This window comes from Oryctolagus cuniculus, chromosome 12 (assembly GCF_051225735.1).
Source record: "Oryctolagus cuniculus isolate XC-2025 breed Fujian yellow rabbit chromosome 12, ASM5122573v1, whole genome shotgun sequence".
Taxonomy (NCBI): Eukaryota; Metazoa; Chordata; class Mammalia; order Lagomorpha; family Leporidae; genus Oryctolagus; species Oryctolagus cuniculus.
The window spans coordinates 54,169,481-54,189,002 of record NC_142878.1 but is presented as its reverse complement, the minus strand read 5'-3'; the positions used below and the strand labels follow the sequence as shown (position 1 = coordinate 54,189,002).

Sequence of the window (19,522 nt, the reverse complement as noted above, 5' to 3'; positions counted from 1 at the left end):
TTAGCCCAGACTATTTAGAAATCAGATACTCTGATTAAGGAGTAAAGGTATGCATGCATGTGTCCGTGAATGAGGTCATATGTTTGTGTAGAAAAAAAACTATATAGGAAATTTTTTGTCAATTGTTTGTCAATGTAAGTCTGATTTTCCTTAATTTATACAGATTACATCATTACTTTAAAGCTATGCAAAAAAATTTAATTGATGAACAGTTTAATGTGCTTTTCTTTGTGCTCTCTGAAATCAGTCATCTCAAGTCTCATCTGTTATTCACATCTCATAATTTTGTGCACAATTTTATCTAGAGCTTTGGCTTAAACAATGCTTCCTTGAAAAATATTTTCATAGAAAAACAACGGACCTCAGGAGAGCAAAACAAACCCTGAATTTCAAGGTCAATGGTTTGGCCATATTTGTCAAATTCTGTACAAATGAGAGGCTAAGTCATGCAGGTATTATGTTCTCATTGTTATGAAAGTTGCTTCAATTATTTGCTAAGAGTTCTTCAAATTTCTCATCAAATTGATGAAAGATGTTATTCTTGTGATCCTCATGGTCCTTTTCATGAGAAAATGCACTATGTTCAAACATGATTTCTTCTACCTGTCTGAGTAAGGGCACCTGAGAAATAAAGGCTCTATCAAAACGAGTTACTGTTCATTTAAGCAAGTCTTGGTAAGAGGAGATGAACCTGTGAGCACCAGTTGCAATGAGTTCACCTTTGAGAGTAAGAAGAGCAAACAAGTATGTTCTGGCTCACCATCCGCATCACAGAGCGGGCGGAGCAGCTCTGGATACCACACTGACACTTCGATGGCTAGGACTGAAATTCTTTACTGAGACTTTTTCCCTTGTGCCATGCTTTATGCTGCGTACTTTACACACATACACATGCTACAACATGACATATTTCCACAAACCTATTGTGTAGATCTTGTTGTCATTATTTTGCAGATTATAAAACACAGACCTAACTGACTAACTGAACACTTTTTAAGGTAAGACTCCCATGTCGAGTGTGTCAGGGCAAGTACCTGGACAAGAGTGTGAAAAAGTGACCCTCTCTATCGCCTCATTTATAGATGCCACCCTACAGAATGCGAGCGTGTTTCCTGTGTGCCCTGAGATCTCAGTGAATGCCCCACATCTTCATATCAATGGGTCCCTTTCACATGAATGTGCTTCTCCAGTCCCTTAGGAAAAACTCTGTCTTACCCCGCCTCAGATGCCCCTCTCCAAATTCCCATCTGAGTTCTACTGAAAGCGCCACCGCTGAGGAGAAGAAGAAAGGCTCAGCCCATTCCTATTTCAGTGCAGAGACCTGACTGCAGGGGTCAGGAACTGCTGTTCAACAGCCTGGAGGAGACACATGGAGGAGCCTATAACCAATACAGGGAAGGCCTGGGACCACTTTACTGGGGAGAGCCAAGCACATCAAATACCTCTTGAACTTAATTAAGCTAAATTTCACTGTACTCTCTGCAGTTAAACTAACTTGCACCTTGTTATTATGACTGTTCTGTAAATTGTGTGCATTGTTTCCATAGACAGCTTCTGCATGAGGAAAGCTGTGTGCAGGGAGTACTGACAGTTGGCACCTCCCTATCAGTAGGTTCAAGGCAGACATTGCAAAAATATATTTGAGGAAGGGCAAGTGTTGCACATCCTGTTTTTGTACATGGGCCCTGTACAAGGAGGCATTGATCAATCCTGAGGTCAGTATATTGAACAGTGGTTTTTACCACAGATGCAGAAGTCTTCCTCGGATAATATCTTATAATGTTTTAAAAAATAAATTAAAAAATAATTTTAAAAAATGACTTAGTAGCATGGCATAAGTTTGGTTATTTCTTTTTTTTTTTTTTTGACAGGCAGAGTGGACAGTGAGAGAGAGAGAGACAGAGAGAAAGGTCTTCCTTTGCCGTTGGTTCACCCTCCAATGGCCGCCGCTGCAGCCGGCGCACCGCGCTGATCCGATGGCAGGAGCCAGGAGCCAGGTGCTTTTTCCTGGTCTCCCATGGGGTGCAGGGCCCAAGCACCTGGGCCATCCTCCACTGCACTCCCTGGCCATAGCAGAGAGCTGGCCTGGAAGAGGGGCAACCGGGACAGAATCCGGCGCCCCGACCGGGACTAGAACCCGGTGTGCCGGCGCTGCAAGGTGGAGGATTAGCCTATTGAGCCACGGCGCCAGCCAGGTTATTTCTTTTTTTTAAAAAAGATTTATTTTATTTATTTGAAAGACAGAGTTACAGAGAGGCAGAGGCAGAGAGAGAGAGGTCTTCCATTCCACTGGTTCATTCCCTAAATGACTACAATGGTCAGAACTGAGCTGATCTGAAGCCGGGAGGCAGAAGCTTCTTCTGGGTCTCCCACACAGGTGCGGGGGCCCAAGGACCTGGGCCATCTTCCTCTGCTTTCCCAGGCTATAGCAGAGAGCTGGATAGGAAGAGAAGCAGCCAGGACTAGAACCGGCGCCCATATGAGATACCAGCGCTGCAGGCTGGGGCTTTAACTTGCTGCGCCACAGCACTGGCCCAAGTTTGTTTATTCATTTCAGTGGAAGTGCCAATCAGGTCTGCAAATGTGCTGCAAATCAAGCTACAGGGACACCAATTAAACAACAGAGAGTCCATGAATAGTGTGTTTTTTTTTTTTCCAAATGTTTTAATTGACTCTCACCAGAATACTCTATTAAAATAGACCTATGCAGCAGGTATTTTGGCACTGGTTTCATTACTAGCATACCATATTGGAGCCCCAATTCAGTCCCAGCTGCTCTGATTATCATCCAGCTTCCTGCTAATGTGCCTGGGAAGGCACCAGAAGATGGCCCAAGTACTTGGGCCCCTGCTAGCCATGTGGGAGACTGGGATGGAGTTCCTGCCTTATGACTTTGGCCTGACCCTGACCTATCTTTCTGTGTCTAGTTTACTTCACTTAGCATAATGATCTCTAATTTCTTTTTTAAAAAGATTTATTTTATTTATTTGAAAGACAGAGTTACAGAGAGATGTTGAGTCAGAGAGAGAGGGAGAGAGGTCTTCCATTCTGCTGGTTCACTCCCCAAATGACCATAACGGCCAGAACTGAGCTCTGAAGCCAGGAGCCAGGAGCTTCTTCCGGGTCTCCCACGTGAATGCAGGGGCCCAGGGAGTTGGGCCATCTTCAACTGCTTTCCCAGGCCATAGCAGAGAGCTGGATTGGAAGTGGAGTAGCCAAGACTTGAACCAGCGCCCATATGGGATGCCGGCACTGCAGGCGGTGGCTTTACCTGCTATTCCACAGCGCCAGCCCCAATGATCTCTAATTTCATCCATTTTGTTACAAATGCCAGAATTTCATTCTTTTTATGGTTGAGTAATATTTTCTGTGTATGTATACCATCTCTGCTTCATCCTTTCACCCAGTGATGGACATGTGGGCTGATTTATCTTTGCTATTACAGATGTTGCTGCAACAATAAGGAATGCAGATACACTGCCTTCATTTCCTCTGGGTAATTTCACAGAAGGGTACACGGGTCATATGGTAGATCCATTGTTAACGTTCTGAAGAGCCTCCATACTGTTTTCCATGACTGTCCTAATTTACATTCTGTCCAAGTTTATTAGGAGTTGCTTTTCTGTACAACCTCACCAGCACATTCTTTCTTCTGTCTTTTTGGTAATAGTCATTCTCACAGGAGTGAGATGATACCTCACTGTGGCTTTTATCTGCATGTCTCTGATGGCTGGAATACTGAGCATTTTCCCCACCAATTCGTTTGTCATTTGTATTTCAAGGTGTAGTGTGGGGAGCTACTCGGACTAGACTAAGTTACTGGAATTAAGACTTATTCTATGCATCTGCTCTCCCACAATATGGCGCTGAGAGAAAGAGACCAAACAACCTCTACGCAGCTGCCTCATCAGTTTGACAAGCTGCAGGAGCTGATCCTGCTCCTGATTGGAGGAGAGCAGCTCCTGATTGGAGGAGAGCAGCGTGCTCGGCGTGTGGGTAGCAGAGTTGGGATTGGTGGAAGAGGACTATAAAGGAGGAGAGACAACATGCACCAGGAACATCTATCTGAAGGAACACCTGAGCAGCCCCCGAGAGAGCCGGCCGGCGGTGTGCTGCTCCCCTGCGGAAGTGGGGAAAGTGGCAGGGGGAGCCGCCCCTCCACGGAGGTGGAGGGGTCAGCAGCCAACCCGGGAAGGACCAGCAGCAAACCCGGGAAGGGCCGAGCAGACAAAAGAACAGTGCAGGGTCCTGTGTCGTTCCTCCGCGAATGGGGGAGCGACAGTGTAGCTTTTGTCTGTAAAGACAAATCGTGCATCAGGTATAATGTATTTTGATGAAAATTTACTCCATACAGAGTTCTTCTCCCAAAAGCTAAAATATAAAACTGGATCATTTGTGCTAGTTCTGGAGGCACCAGTGGTGAGCTGGCAATGTGCAGAGGAGGGCCGCCCATGGAACAATCAGAAAATCTTAGGGGCATGTTCAATACAATTGTAAAGGAAGAATATGTCTGTTAATACAGCAAATATGGTCTGAGTTCTTTCTTAGAGCACTTTAGGAGGCCTGATGGTCAGAAACACAAATGTCTCCAGGAGCCAGGCAGGGGGAAGCTTAGTGAACAGACAGGATGACGTGAGGGAGGGAGGAGTGGAGGTAATGAAGACCCCTAAGCAGGTGTCCCCATTCAGAGGTGGCTGCTGCTCAGCCTTAAATGATGTGTTGTGAGGGCAGCACTGTGGCATAGCAGGTAAAGCCGCCGCCTGCTACGGTGCCCTTAAGGGCACCAGTTCAAGTCCCAGCTGCTCCACTTCCAATCCAGCGTTCTGCTAATGGCCTGGGAAATCAGTAGAAGACAGCCCAAGTCCTTACGCCCCTGCAACCACGTGGGAAACCTGGAGAAAGCTCCTGGCTCCTCCTGGCTTCAGATCGGCACAGCTCCAGCCATTGTGGCCATCAGGGGAGTGAACCAGTGGATGGAAGACCTCTCTCTCTCCCTCTGCTTCTCTGTAACTCTTTCAAATAAAATAAATCTTTAAAAAAATGATATGTTGCAATAATGAAATCTCACTGTGTTAGCCAACATCACATTTTTTAAGCTAAGAGAGGAATATAAATTTTATGTGGACACTCAAATTGACATTCAGGAGCCGGGACTGTGGCATAGAGGGTAAATCCACTGCTTGCAGTGTCAGCATCCCATATGGGCACTGGTTCAAGTCCCGGCTGCTCCACTTGTGATCCAGCTCCCTGCTGTGGCCTGGAAAAGCAGTACAAGAAGGCCCAGGTCCTTGGGCCCCTGTAGACACGTGGGAGACCTGGAAAAATCTCCTGGTTCCTGGCTTCGGATTGGCCTAGCTCTGGCTGTTAAAGCCATTTGGGAAGTGAATCAGTAGATGGAAGATCTCTGTTTCTCTCTCTGCCTCTGCCTCTCTGTAACTCTGCCTTTCAAATAATAAGTAAATAAATCTTTATAAAAATTGGCATCCAAATCAAATACTATGGATATGAGGATCAGAACTGGTTTTTGAGCCACATAAACCCATGTGACTGAAGTGCATGTTTTTGCATCATATTATAGACTAATGAGTATAAACTTTTTTTTTTTTTTGACAGAGTGGACAGTGAGAGAGAGAGAGACAGAGAGAAAGGTCTTCCTTTACCGTTGGTTCACCCTCCAATGGCCGCTGCGGCCGGCGCATCACGCTGATCCGAAGCCAGGAGCCAGGAGCCAGGTACTTCTCCTGGTCTCCCATGGGGTGCAGGGCCCAAGCACTTGGGCCATCCTCCACTGCACTCCTGGGCCACAGCAGAGAGCTGGCCTGGAAGAGGGGCAACCGGGACAGAATCCAGCGCCCCGACCAGGACTAGAACCTGGTATGCCAGCACCGCAGGCAGAGGATTAGCCTATTGAGCTGTGGCACCAGCCAAGTACAGACCTTTAAACAGAGTGTGGCTGTCAGCTTCACAGAAGGGATACTCATTTTTTAATTTACCTTTACATTATTGTCACCTACAAAATTATTTCTATATAATATACGAACACTATAAGCTCTACAGTGAGTCCAAACCAGGTCAATGTTGTATTCATATTTACTTATAATATCAATGCAAAGATATTGTATTTGTGGATGACAATAATATAAAAAGCATTCTGGCAATTAATCCACTGGAAGATTGTATGATAAATCTAATGCAGTTTCCTAAATACAAGGCGCACCAGAGATTCAACTTCTTGTAGCACACAGGTCTCCACTTTCCATCCCTCCACTACACTTTCCCCAACTGTACAACGTCCCATGCCGTCCTCTTGCACTAGAAATCTCACCTAAGCCCTAAAGAACCTGCAAACCTCTGCTTATCCTTTATGGCTGGTTCAAGTGGATATTTCTCCTGGAAGCCTTCCTTGTCTCATCTGCCCAACTAACTTCCTCTATCCTCAAGTTCATGTACACAGCTGGTGTTTGGCCTAGCACTTAAGATGCAGGTTAAGGTACCTACAATCCATGTCAAGGTGCCTGGGTCTGATACCTAGCTGTGGCTTCTGAATTCAGCTTCTTATTTTTTTTTTATATTTATTTTTATTTCTTTGAAAGAGTTACAGAGAGAGGTAGAGCCAGAGAGAGAAAGAAAGGTCTTCCATCTGCTGTTTCACTCCCCAATCAGCCACAATGGCCAGAGCTGCACTGATCCGAAGCCAGGAGCCAGGAGCTTCTTCTGGATCTCCCACGTGAGTGCAGGGGCCCAAGGACCTGGGCCATCTTCCACTGCTTTCCCAGGCCACAGCAGAAAACTGGATTGGAAATTCTTATTAATAAGATCCTAGGAGACAGTCATGATGTCACTCATGTGGGAGAATTGGATTGAGTTCCCTGTTTGCAGCTTTAGTCAACCAGGGGCAATTGGAAACATTTGGGGGGATGAATCAGTGGATACATGGGTGCTATCACTTTTTCTTTCTGTCTCCCTCTTTCTCTTTTATAATCTCCATACCTTACAAAAAACTAAAATAAAATATACATCTATCAGATTGGAAAAAATTACTTTAAAATATTCACAAAAGTTGTATTTTAAGTTGTAGTTAACTTATATATCTTTGCTTTCCTCTGCTTCTCTGAGGACCTAGAAATAATATATGTTTCAGTATGAAGCTACATGACAATCCTGTTCTTGTAATATTACAAAATGAAATTGAACAGTGGGGCTGGCGCTGTGGTTAATCCTCTGCCTGTGGCGCCAGCATCCCATATAGGCGCTGGTTCTAGTCCTATCTGCTCTTCCAATCCAGCTCTCTGCTGTGGCCTGGGAAAGCAATGGAAGATGGCCCAAGTGCTTGGGCCCCTGCACCCACGTGGGAGACCAGAAAGAAGCTCCTGGCTCCTGGCTTCAGATCAGCGCAGCTCAGGCCGTTGCGGCCATCTGGGGAGTGAACCCATGGACAGAAGACCTTTCTCTCTGATTCTCCCTCTCACTGTCTGTAACTCTACCTCTCAAATAAATACATAAAATCTTTTTTTAAAAAGGAAATTAAATAGTAAGGAGAAAATATTCTCAAAATAGACTATTTTGCAGAAAATAGCACGTGAGGAAAAGGACACACAAATACTGAGCTCTGTGAACATGATACTGAATACGTTCCCCTTGGGCAGATTTTACAATATGCCTTTTCTCTGGATGTATTCAGTCACATGATGTCACACACACCAGATGCAGTATTCAAGGAAAGACTTAACAAGGCAACATAAATGAAATTCAAGTGTAACAGAAAAAAAAATCTTAAAGAGAACGTTCAAAAATGGTTTATTACCTGCAAGAGTTCAAACATCAGCAAATTCCTAGCTCAAGGTTCCAGCCAGAATGTTGATGAGGTGGAAAACATTTGTTTGCTGAAAATGAAGCAGAAAGAGTTCCACCAATCTCAATGGCCCTCCCGAGTTCTATGTGTTCTGAGTACTAGGCCATGTCTAAGGACCTCGGTCTTTCACTACCCTGCCCAGTTACAAAGCCTATGTTCATTCTGAAGGCAGGGTACAACTGACAAAACTCTGTCCTAAACAGGATGACTTGGAATTAAATTCCTTATAGAAAAAGCAATGCAACAGTCCATGGGTGTCTGTTGGGGGCCAACTGACAAAAAGACGGATTGCACAAGTGGGACATAAGCCAATCTGTGGGTTTCTGCATGGGCAAGACTCAGACACCTGCTTGCTATGCCAGCCCCACCCCCAGGCTGCTCCATATTTACAGTCCCATGTGGGGGGGAAGCAGCTGCTCCCCAGCCTGTGGACAACCAGGAGCTTCTGCACAGAGACTGGGTAAGTTACTGGGCCCTAGAGCTGGGACAAGGAGGGAAGCCACAGGGCAGCAACTGAGGGAGGGGAGAGGCGAATCAGTGCCCAGGAGACTTGGCACACGTTGGGAATGGGAAGGGAATGGGTATATGACCCAGAGTGACAGCAGAGGAGTCTCCAGCGTGAGCCACAGAGCGTGTTGTAAGTAGTCTGGGATGCAGGAACAGTCACTTCTCTTCCTTCTGCAGGTAACTTCATTTCAACGATGCTCAGTGCCCGACTTTGTTTCTTGCTGTTGCTGGGGATCTTGGGAACAGCAACCTCATTCCAGGCCCCACCTGCTGGTTTCACACGGGCTCAGTGGTTTGAAGTCCAACACATAAATATGACGCACTCCCGATGTGACAATGCAATGAGAGTGGTTAACAGATATAGAGGATACTGCAAAGGGAAAAATACTTTCCTTCATGTAACTTTTGTGGATGCTGTGAATACCTGTCATAATCCAAATATACCCTGCACCGCAGGTGGTAGGCAAAATTGCCATCAGAGCTCAACCCAGGTGCCTTTAACTGACTGTGACCTCACGACAAACAGTTCAAATATTAGGCAGTGCCAATATCAACAGAGAAGGAAAACTAAATTCTATGTAATTGCCTGTGACCCAAGATCTCCCCGGGACCCTCCTTCCTACCCTATAGTTCCAGTTCACTTGAATGGGACGGTTTAGCTCCTCTGCCATCCCTCATCTTACAAGCTCCTCAATGTTAACCAAGATCCCATTCCTACATCCACCCTGGATATCACCACCTGCTCTCATCACACAAGTCCTTGCGCCCTTCAAGGTTGGCTGAGTAGGGGCTGGCGCTGTGATATAGCGGGAAAAGCTGCTGCCTGCAGTGCTGGCATACCATATGGGTGCCAGTTCAAGTTCCAGCTGCTTCACTTCCGATCCAGCTCTCTGCTATGGCCTGGGAAAGCAGTAGAAGATGTCCCAAGTGCTTGGGTCCTTGCACCTGCACGGGAGACCCTGAAGAAGCTCCTGGCTCCTGGCTTTAGATTGGCACAGCTCTGGCTGTTGAGGCCATTTGGGGAGTGAACCAGTGGATGGAAGCTTTCTCTCTCTCTCTGCCTCTGCATCTCTGAAACTCTGCCTTTCAAATAAATAAATCTTAAAAAAAGAAAAGAAAAAAAAAAGGTTGGCTGAGCTTAAATGTTTTGCAGACTGCACAATAAACTTTGCAGAATCATCTAGATGTCTGTGTGTCTCTTCTTGTCTCTGCTGTCAGCCACAACCTGTTCTAGAGACATTTCCCTGCTCTGATCTGAAATTGGGGGGAGCAGTGAGATGTGAGAATGAGACTCTGCATCATGAAGCAGCACGGATGTCCCCTTCTTTTCCTAAGCTGAGACTTCACTCTCCACTGACACCTGCCTTTCCGCTCAGCCAATCTTTACTCTGGCGTTTCTGGACCCTCTCCACAAGGAAGCCCTGCCCCAGAATTCTGAGCCCTGCCTTGTAGAGTCCAATTTTAATAGGAATCCTCCCTAACTCTGTGTATCCTGAATCCCTCACCCTTGGTGTCTGACCAAATTCCTTTTCCTCATTGGGTTCATACTTGGGAGACAAAATTTTATTTTTCGCCCAAAATAACCTTATTTTGAGTGTACTTTCCCACTAACATTTTGAAGTCTCTCCATGTGAGATGGCTTTCGCTCCAGTTCCCGACATGATGTTCCTCCTTTCCTTAGAAACCTCTCCAGCATGGCCTTTACAATGCCCATTCCCAGCAGATGCTGGTCACTACCACCTAAGAAGCGCCTACCTTCTACACCTTCCCTGGTTTGCCTGTTTTCAGACCCTCAGCATAGCAGTCCTTAGGATTCCATGTAGGGGCTCATGAGCTTGCACAAAGACCCTGGGTTTGGGAAATGCCCACGTCCAACAGAGTACAGAGACGTTAGGTACAACATGCTACGGCATGAAGTAACCTCACCTCACACTTCCGACTATCTTAGAGCAATAGAAGGAAGGGGTGGGATATAGCCAAGCTGAGCCAATGTCCCATGAACAAAGGGGAAGCAAAGCTTCCTCCCCTCAGTTACCAGATCGTCTGTGCCTTCCCACTCAGGATGACAACATCTCTAACACCCAGGCATACAAGGATCAGTCACCCATCTGCACAACACCCTCTCCACCATGTGTCCTCATCAATCTTCTGTCATTTGTGCATTCATTCATCCATCCACCAGACGTCTATTGTGTAGATTCTGTGTTCTGCATGGTTCTAGTGGGTCAGAGATGCAAAAGGAGCAAAACAAAGACATGTTCCTACTCTCCTGCTGCCACACTAGTATACACTGATGAGAATAAAGGCACAAAATTGTTTTAAACAGACAGAAGGCAAATTACACACAGCAGTATAACGTAGACATAACACTCAATGTCTAAGAAGGGCTCAATCAAGGGAATGAAATGAAAAGTTATACAGAGGGAGAAAGAGAGAGGGAGAGAGAGAGGGAGAGAGAGAGAGGTTTCCATCTGCTGGTTCACTCTCCAATTGGCCACAACAGCTGATCCACTTCTGATCCAGCTCTCTGCTGTAGAGAAACAGGAGCTGTACCAATCCAGCCAGCAGCCAGCAGCTACTTCCGGGTCTCTCACATGGGTGTAGGGACCCAAGGACTTGAGCCATTCTCCACTGCTTTCCCAGGCCATAGCAGAGAGCTGGATCGGAAGTGGAGCAGCCTGGACTCGAATCGGCGCCCATATGGGATGCCGGCACTGCAGGCAGCAGCTTTACCCACCATGCCACAGCACCAGCCCTGCAATTTTCTTTTGAACTCCATTGGTTAAAGAAAAAGAAAGCCCTTAGAACTCTACTTACAAGTTTTATGTAAATATAAATTTTTTTTTTAATGAAAAAAACGTGAGATTTAAAAATATTCCAGTGGAAAGCATGGATGAAGGATTTCTAAATCTAAGAGAATCTGAGTCAGAATTTTAAACACGAATATATTACAAAATATTTTAAATCAGAGATATGAGAATGATCCTGAAATGGCGGATACATGGCATTATACATTTTCCAAAACTCATAGAACACACAACACCAAGAGTAAACCTGAATATAAACTACGGATTTAGGGTAATAACGATGGCTGAATGTAAGTTTATCAACTGTAACAAATGCACCAAATTGGTGGTGGCAGGGTAGGGGATAGACAACAGTGGAGGTTGTGGGTGGAAGAGGGAGGTAGGGTGTTTAGGAGAACTCTGGTGCTTTCTGCCCAACTTTTCTGTTAACCTAAAACTATATAAAAGTTGAAAGAAAAAGTCTCCCCTTTTCTGATCTCTTAAAAAATTTTCAAATGCCGGCCGGCGCCGCGGCTCACTAGGCTAATCCTCCACCTAGCGGCGCCGGCACACCGGGTTCTAGTCCCGGTCGGGGCGCCGGATTCTGTCCCGGTTGCCCCTCTTCCAGGCCAGCTCTCTGCTGTGGCCAGGGAGTGCAGTGGAGGATGGCCCAGGTGATTGGGCCCTGCACCCCATGGGAGACCAGGAAAAGCACTTGGCTCCTGGCTCCTGCCATCGGATCAGCGCGGTGCGCCGGCCGCAGCGCGCTGGCCGCGGCGGCCATTGGAGGGTGAACCAACGGCAAAGGAAGACCTTTCTCTCTGTCTCTCTCTCTCTCACTGTCCACTCTGCCTGTCAAAAAATAAAAAATAAAAAAAATAAAAAAAAATTTTTTTTCAAATGCCAAAAACACACAGAAAGACTGTGGAAATATTCTTGATTAAAGGTGGACAAAAAGACATAGTAGGTGCAACAGTTGAAAGTAGGCTGGAGCCTGTACCATGAACAGAGATTATATTATAAATAATAGTACAGGGGGAGCCGGCGCCGCGGCTCAATAGGCTAATCCTCTGCCTGTGGCGCTGGCACACCGGGTTCTAGTCCCGGTTGCCCCTCTTCCAGTCCAGCTCTCTGCTGTGGCCCGGGAGTGCAGGGGAGGATGGCCCAGGTCCTTGGGCCCTGCACCCCATGGGAGACCAGGAGAAGCACCTGGCTCCTGGCTCCTGGCTTCAGATCAGCGCAGTGCTGGGGAGTGAACCAACGGAAAAGGAAGACCTTTCTCTCTGTCTCTCTCTCACTGTCCACTCTGCCTGTCAAAAAAACAGGGGGGGGGGGGCAGCCCAGCACTGTGGCCTAGTGGGTGGGGCATCCCAAAGGGGTGCTGGTTTGAGTCCCGGCTTTTCCACTTCTGATCCAGCTCTCTGCTGTAGAGAAACAGGAGAATGACCTACATGTGAGAATGGTGGAGAAAGAAAAGGATGTAGGTACCAAATGTAGATGGGGAAGCAGCTGAGAAACAGGAATTTGGGCAAGAATATCAACAGAGAAGGAAGATCCTTGTCAGAAATAAATCTGCTTGTACAGTGGGACATGAGTCACTGCCTCCCTTCTCCTCAACCTTCTTCTGAAACAGCGTTCTGAGAAAGTCTGCATTTTTTGTGCTGTCTGGGTCATGGGGACAAATATCTGGCAGGAAATGACCTGTGACTTATTACTGAGAGGGCTCATTTCCTAAGCATTAAACCATAGCAAGTGTATTTGCTTTCATTACAAACATTAAAATGTGGGAGTTACCTCTAGGAATTTGCATCAACAATTCACTATTCACTATTATATTTTCTTTACATGCATAAAATACGATGTCTGTCTCCACGCGTTGCTCTTGAGTACCTGAGTGGAACCAGTAGAGGACAAAGTCCAAATGTGTGAGTGGCAGCTTCTGAACTGGTTTGCTGTGTTCAGGGGAAGTTACTTCACATCTCTAGACCTCAGTTCCATCAGATAGGCTGAATAACTAGCAAAACAAGCATAAGGAATAATTTAGATATACAGGTATATATTTCTATAGTGGAGGTGTGTGTGTGTGTGAGAGAGAGAGACAGAGAGACAGAGAGAGGATATAGACAGGCATATGGAGGCAGTTTGTCTTTTTAGTTATTCCTACAACACTCATGTTTTTTCAGATGAGTACAGATTTACACACAAAAGTCCTGACTTATTATTTTAAAGCTAAATAATTTTTTAATCCCATAGTTTTTTTTTCTTACTTGTAAGATACAGACACTTAAAGTGCCTTACTCAAAGAGTTATTGTGAATATTGTGAGAATTAAATATAGTAACCTATGTACAGCTTCTAGAATAGCTGGTTCTTAAACATAAAACCATGTGTCCTGATTCACTATGCCTATCAGTGCTGTTCTGGAATAAGTACCAACAGTGCTCCTTCCAACTCTCAAAATCATGCCAGCTCAGACAGTAAATTACATGGTCACCCTATCCACAGCTCAGTGTGAGCACTCAAAACATCATTATTTCATTAGCACTATTGACATTTGTCTTTAAAAATCACAACTAAAAATTCATTTCCATTCTGAATTAGTAGGGATGACAACGATTGAAGTGTTTGAGCAGGAAGGATAGACTCACAAGTCTAATTACATCTTTATGTAGAATTGGAGAGCAACACACATGGAGGGACTTGAGTGGACCGACCCAATATTGAGGTGTCAACACAGATATAAGCCGTAGACACATTGAGATTTACAACACGGAACACAAGTTCAAAGTGGAGCCTCTGAGAAGGACTTGAAACACCAGGTACAACCAACCATCTCTTCGCCATTAATCCCTCCACAGGGAACCATGACAGTGCCTGAGTCCTTCAGGGGAAAAGTTAAACACAGAATAGGAGGGAAAGGATGCAATGGGATGGATGAAGTATGGAAGATTAAGCATCCAAACAACGCAGTTTTCCTTACACTTCAATGCTGTCTTAGGGTGCTGCCTTCTGCATGGGAGAAAGAGGAAGGGAGCCAGCCAAGAGAAAGTAGTAGCAGTCTTGCCTGTGGTCCCCTGTTATACCCTTTTCCCTGTACTCTTTCTCAAGAACCTTTAATGCCTTGGGCTCCTGGGGAAGCCTCACTGATAAGTCCTGGCCCCAGAAAAACAGACCATTACAAATCCCCTTTCAGATCTGGCAGTAAGTCAGCCAGCTCAGATGACTGGAACTGCAGCTCTTATTCACCTGAACAATAAAACCATTATTGACTTAAGATCTCAGCAAACAGTGGGGTATTTGTTTGACATTTCTGAGCAGCTATGGATTGTTCAAGTTCCTAAAAATGTTCTCTTCTAGAGAAAAGCATTTAAAATTGGATTGGGAGTAGAGAGTAAGTGGAATATTGCTATTAGGAAGGGAGCTGGCAGGGACGTGCACTGAACTTTCATTGACCTTCTAGCTCCTTAGGGAACACTTCTTATTATATGCCTGTTAAATCCAGCAGCCATCCAAAGAAAAGAGAAAGTGCTCCCATGATGCCAAATGTATCTGCCTGCTTGTCTGGTTTTTTTTTTTCTTCAAGATTTATTTATTTATTTGAAAGGCAGAGTTACAGAGAGGCAGAGGGAGGGAGGGAGGGAGAGAGAGACAGAGACAGAGACAGAGACAGAGACAGAGTTCTTCCATCCACTGGTTTACTCCCCAAACAGCCACAACAGCCAGAGCTGGGCCTATCTGAAGCCAGGAGCCAGGAGCTTCCTCCAGGTCTCCCATGTGGGTGCTGCGGCCCAAGGACCTGGGCCATCTTCTACTGCTCTCCTTGGCCATAGCAGGGAGCTGGATCAGAAGTAGAGCAGCAGGACTCCAACTGGTGCCCATATGGGATGCCGGCACTACAGGTGGTAGCTTTACCAGCCACACCACAGCACTGGCCCCGTTATCTTCTCAGTCTCTAAACCACCTCCTACTATTCCTATGTCCATTTAACTTGTCACTTGTGAATACAGTATAGTGGAAAAAAGCAACAATGCTGGGGACACAGACATGAATTTGAACACCAATGCAGCTGTATAAGCAAAAGCTAATCACACTGTTATTCTTTTTTGTGTAGTACTAAACAGCAATACTTCTATTATCTCTCCTGATTTTATGGTAGTTTAAGTATAAATCTTTGATCTTAATAGTAGGGAAGGGAGATGGGAAAATTAGCAAAGTTATCCTGAACTTTTTTTTTTTTTTTGCAATCTTGTTTTGTATGAGCTAAGCAACCCTCAAACTACTTTAGATTTCTTAAAAGAGTGAGCAAATAAGTACAAGAGTTAAGAGCCAGGATTCACATAGTGAAAGAAAGGACATATAATTATGGAATCAGGGAAAGCAAGCAAGAACCGTGTGGTAGTGTATGTGTTATATATATATGAATATATATGTTTATGCATATATTTATTACCTCTGTTCACTGCTAGAACTTGAAACAGACACTCCTTTAGCAATGAGAACATATTGCACCCAGATCTTGGTCTCTAATACCACATCCTACTAAAGGAATCAGAGATCTTTAGGAAAATGACTGATACAAGCACTGAGACAGGGCAGGTGCAAGATAAAGCAGGAACATATAATTATGCCAGAAGACAATGAAACACTAGGAAAGCAGAAAGGGTAGCATGTCACAAAGATAGCTTGAAGGGGATCCTGGTGGCCAATAATGGGATAATCTGGGTACCAAAACAGCTAAGTATAGTAATGGATTATATGCCATTAAAAAACATAAGGTTTATGAGTCCATAATTGTGATTAATATAAATGGGAAGAGAGGGTTTTTGCTAATGCTAGAAGTCAAGAGCTATTCAACACAGAGTACATGAGTTGGAAAATTATCATTTTTGCTGCCATGATAACAACGCATGAAATATCAATGGATCCTAAGTCAAGAAAAAGTTTGGTGTTGAAAGTTTTACTTAATATATGCTAAATATATTTACTAAATATATGCTAATTAAAGATAATTGAAAATGAATCTTGATGTGAATGAAAGGGGAGAGGGAGCGGGAGAGGGGAGGGTTGCGGGTGGGAGGGAAGTTATGGGGGGGAAGCCATTGTAATCCATAAGCTGTACTTTGGAAATTTATATTCATTTAATAAAAGTTAAAAAAAATAAATAAAAATAAATAAATAAATAAAGTTTGAAAAGGAAGCAGGTATTTACTTGATCTTAATGGATGTCCACAAATTGCTTATTAGTTGAAGTGGAGAAAAAATTTCAATCATATAATATAAATAATGGATAATACCTGACTGAACTGGGTGATCATAACCAACATCACCAACAAGGGACGGATGGATGTTGCTTACTTCTAGAAGTACTGCCCTAAGAAGGACACGACATCACATACGCAGCATCACTACATAAAATTCAAAACCTGAATCTAATCATAAGAAACATCAGACAAATCCAAAATATTATTCTATTAAAAATGAAGGTTGGAGGGATTAAGATGGCGGAGTAGGGAGGGAGTTTACTGCTCTAGTTTAGAGAAAATAGTTTTTAAAAAGAGGGGAGAGCAGGCCGGTACCATGGCTCAATAGGCTAATCCTCTGCCTTGCAGCGCCGACACACCAGGTTCTAGTCCCGGTCAGGGTGCCGGATTCTGTCCCGGTTGCCCCCCTTCCAGGCCAGCTCTCTGTTATGGCCCAGGAGTACAGTGGAGGATGGCCCAAGTGCTTGGGCCCTGCACCCGCATGGGAGACCAGGAGAAGCACCTGGCTCCTGGTTCCTGGCTTCGGATCAGCGCGATGCGCTGGCAAAAGGAAGACCTGTCTCTCTCTCTCTCACTGTCCACTCTGCCTGAAAAAAAAGAGGAGAGAGCTCAGTCTCAGAGAAGATTTAGAGAGAAAATGTCAGAGGAAACTCAATGCAAATTAGAGGGACACTGTGGACCTATGAGGGGGATGTGGATGTGCACAACTCAGGACCCCACCAGCCAAGAGCCTCCACACCAGCTTTGGAGAGTGAAGTGAGACCAGAATGCAACAGCCCAAGCCACTGGCGATAAAGCTGCAGGAAGAGCCTGAAGGGGATCCGGCTTGAAGCCCTATGGGGGATAGTGTAACTGCCACACTAAGAAGAAAAAAAAGGTAGGAGGCACATTTGTCTCTCCCAGATCACCCTGTGACAGCATCCTGGACCAAGCCAATAGAAAGCAGGTGCATTTTGGACATACCTAATAGCTGCACCAGCTCATGTCCATGCCCAGCAACCAGCAAAGCAGACTCCTGAGTCTGGTGGGGAGAACTGACAGGGTGCTGTGTGCCCGTGACTGTGGGAGGCTTTGTGTGCTGGTACTGTGAAAACACTGAGGCTGTGAGGGAGGGCTCAGGGCGTGGCTGGGACTTTGGACAGTCACTGTGGAAGGCTTCACATGATCAGGATTCACTGGTTCCCTGGTGAGGGGTATTGCTGTGGAATCTGTGGTTATGTGGAATCTGTGGTTACACCAAGGACTGCACTGATCTTCTGTGTGGTTCTTGTGGTAGTGTGGACAAATATTATACCTACTGGGGCTAGCACCCAGGCACTGGTCTTTGAGAAGGGGTGAGCTGAGTCTATGCCAACAGAGCAGAACAAACCTCTCCTCTTCTTAAAGAGAGAGAGAGAAAGGGAGGGATGGATGGAGGTAGGGAGAGACAGAGAGAGAGAGATTGATTTTTTTTTTGACAGGTAGAGTGGACAGTGAGAAAGAGAGAGACAGAGAGAAAGGTCTTCCTTTGCCGTTGGTTCACCCTCCAATGGCCGCCGCGCTGATCCAATGGCAGGAGCCAGGTGCTTCTCCTGGTCTCCCACGGGGTGCAGGGCCTAAGCACTTGGGCCATCCTCCACTGTACTCCCTGGCCACAGCAGAGAGCTGGACTGGAAGAGGGGCAACCAGGACAGAATCCAGCGCCCCGACCGGGACTAGAACCCGGTGTGCCGGCGCCGCAAGGCGGAGGATTAGCCTAGTGAGCCATGGCGCTGGCCGAGAGATTGATTTACCATGCCCAACCTGGGTGTAACTTTGGATACTCCCTTCACCCTGGAACCCTGAACAAAACTCATTGGCAACACCCATCACATGCCTCTAAGTAATCACTGAAAATGTAAACACTTCACTAATCCACAAATGCATAGTCCAAAGGTAAAAGCCACCACAGTGAAAAAACAAAGAAGAAACCAACAAGTATCTCCACAAATGCCAAATAACAAATGCACCAATTCAAGAAACAAGAATAAGGAAAACAACATGACACCCACAAAAGATCACAACACTTCAATACTAGATTGTGAAGATGAGAAATTATAGAAATGCCAGAAATGGAATTCAAAAAATTGATCATAGTATTACTTAGAAGTAATCAGAAACTAATGCATGAACTAATGAAATCCATACATGGCATGAAAGAAAATTTCTCCCAAAAAAATTGAAACCTTAAAGAGAAATCAAAATGAAATCTTGGAAAGGAAGAATTCAATAGAACAAATAAAAAATGCAGTGGAAAGCCTTAACAACAGAATCAATGAAGCACAAGAAAGAATATCTGACTTAGAAGACAAAGCACAGGAAATTATACAGTCAGACCAAAAACAAGAAGAAATTAGAAAACTAAAAAACACCATTGGGAATCTATAGGATTTTATCAAATGACCCAAAATTCGGGTACTAGGAATACTGAATGCATGGAATGAGAGAAAGGATTAGAAGGCCTTTTTAGTGAAATACTAACAGAAAACTTTCCTAATTTGGAGAAAGAAAGGGACATCCAGGTACAGGAAGCACATAGAACTCCTAATAGACATGACCAGAAAAGATCTTCACCATGACACATTGTAATCAAACTCTCCACAGTAAAACATAGAGAAAAAAATTCTAAAATGTGCATGAGAGAAATGCCAGATTACTTTCAGAGGATCTCCAATTAGACTCACAGTGGACTTCTCATCAGAAATCCTACAGGTTAGGCAAGAATGGCAAAATATATTCCAAATCTTAAAAGAAAAAAACTGTCAACCCAGAATACTGTTCCCTACAAAGCTCTCATATGAATGAAGGTGAATAAAGGCCTTCCATGACAAACAGAAATTGAAGGAAGTTGTCACCAGCTGTCCAGCTTTTCAAAAGATGCGTAAAGATGTGCTGCACACATAAACTCAGTACATGGTCATCGCTACAATAGAAGGTAAAAGCAGAAAATCTCCCAGTAAAGTACAAAGGAAATCCAAAGTAAAAAAAAAAAAAAGGAATATTTACAGGAAAATGGCAGGGCAAACTCATTACTTATCAATAGTCACCTTGAATGTAAATGGACTCAACGCTCCAGTTGAAAGGCACAGACTGGCTGAA

At 44.8% G+C, this 19,522-nt stretch overlaps 2 protein-coding genes across 16 annotated transcripts in view; one reads left to right on the top strand and one right to left on the bottom strand.

Annotated features, from left to right (window-relative positions):
* RNASE1 (ribonuclease A family member 1, pancreatic) overlaps nt 1-19,522 on the bottom strand; it is a 143,851-nt gene that overhangs the window by 51,139 nt on the left and 73,190 nt on the right. For 6 of the 15 annotated variants that reach the window (XR_016217983.1, XM_089309987.1, XM_089309977.1 and 3 more), the window contains one exon: nt 7,805-7,883. The exons of 4 other annotated variants lie outside the window; for them this stretch is intronic. Coding sequence is in view for 2 of the 11 variants with exons in the window: in XM_089309977.1 (XP_089166103.1) it covers nt 7,805-7,822 (18 nt within the window). In the remaining 9 variants the exon portion in view is untranslated. Of the gene's footprint in view, nt 1-7,804; nt 9,024-13,031; nt 13,160-19,522 lie in introns of those variants that run through there. 5 more of the 15 variants (XM_089309981.1, XM_089309980.1, XM_002718041.6 and 2 more) reach the window with 3 other exon arrangements.
* LOC103351156 (non-secretory ribonuclease) lies at nt 8,554-9,018 on the top strand. Its single transcript, XM_017348171.4, has one exon. The coding sequence runs from the start codon at nt 8,554-8,556 to the stop codon at nt 9,016-9,018; it is 465 nt and encodes a 154-aa protein (XP_017203660.3).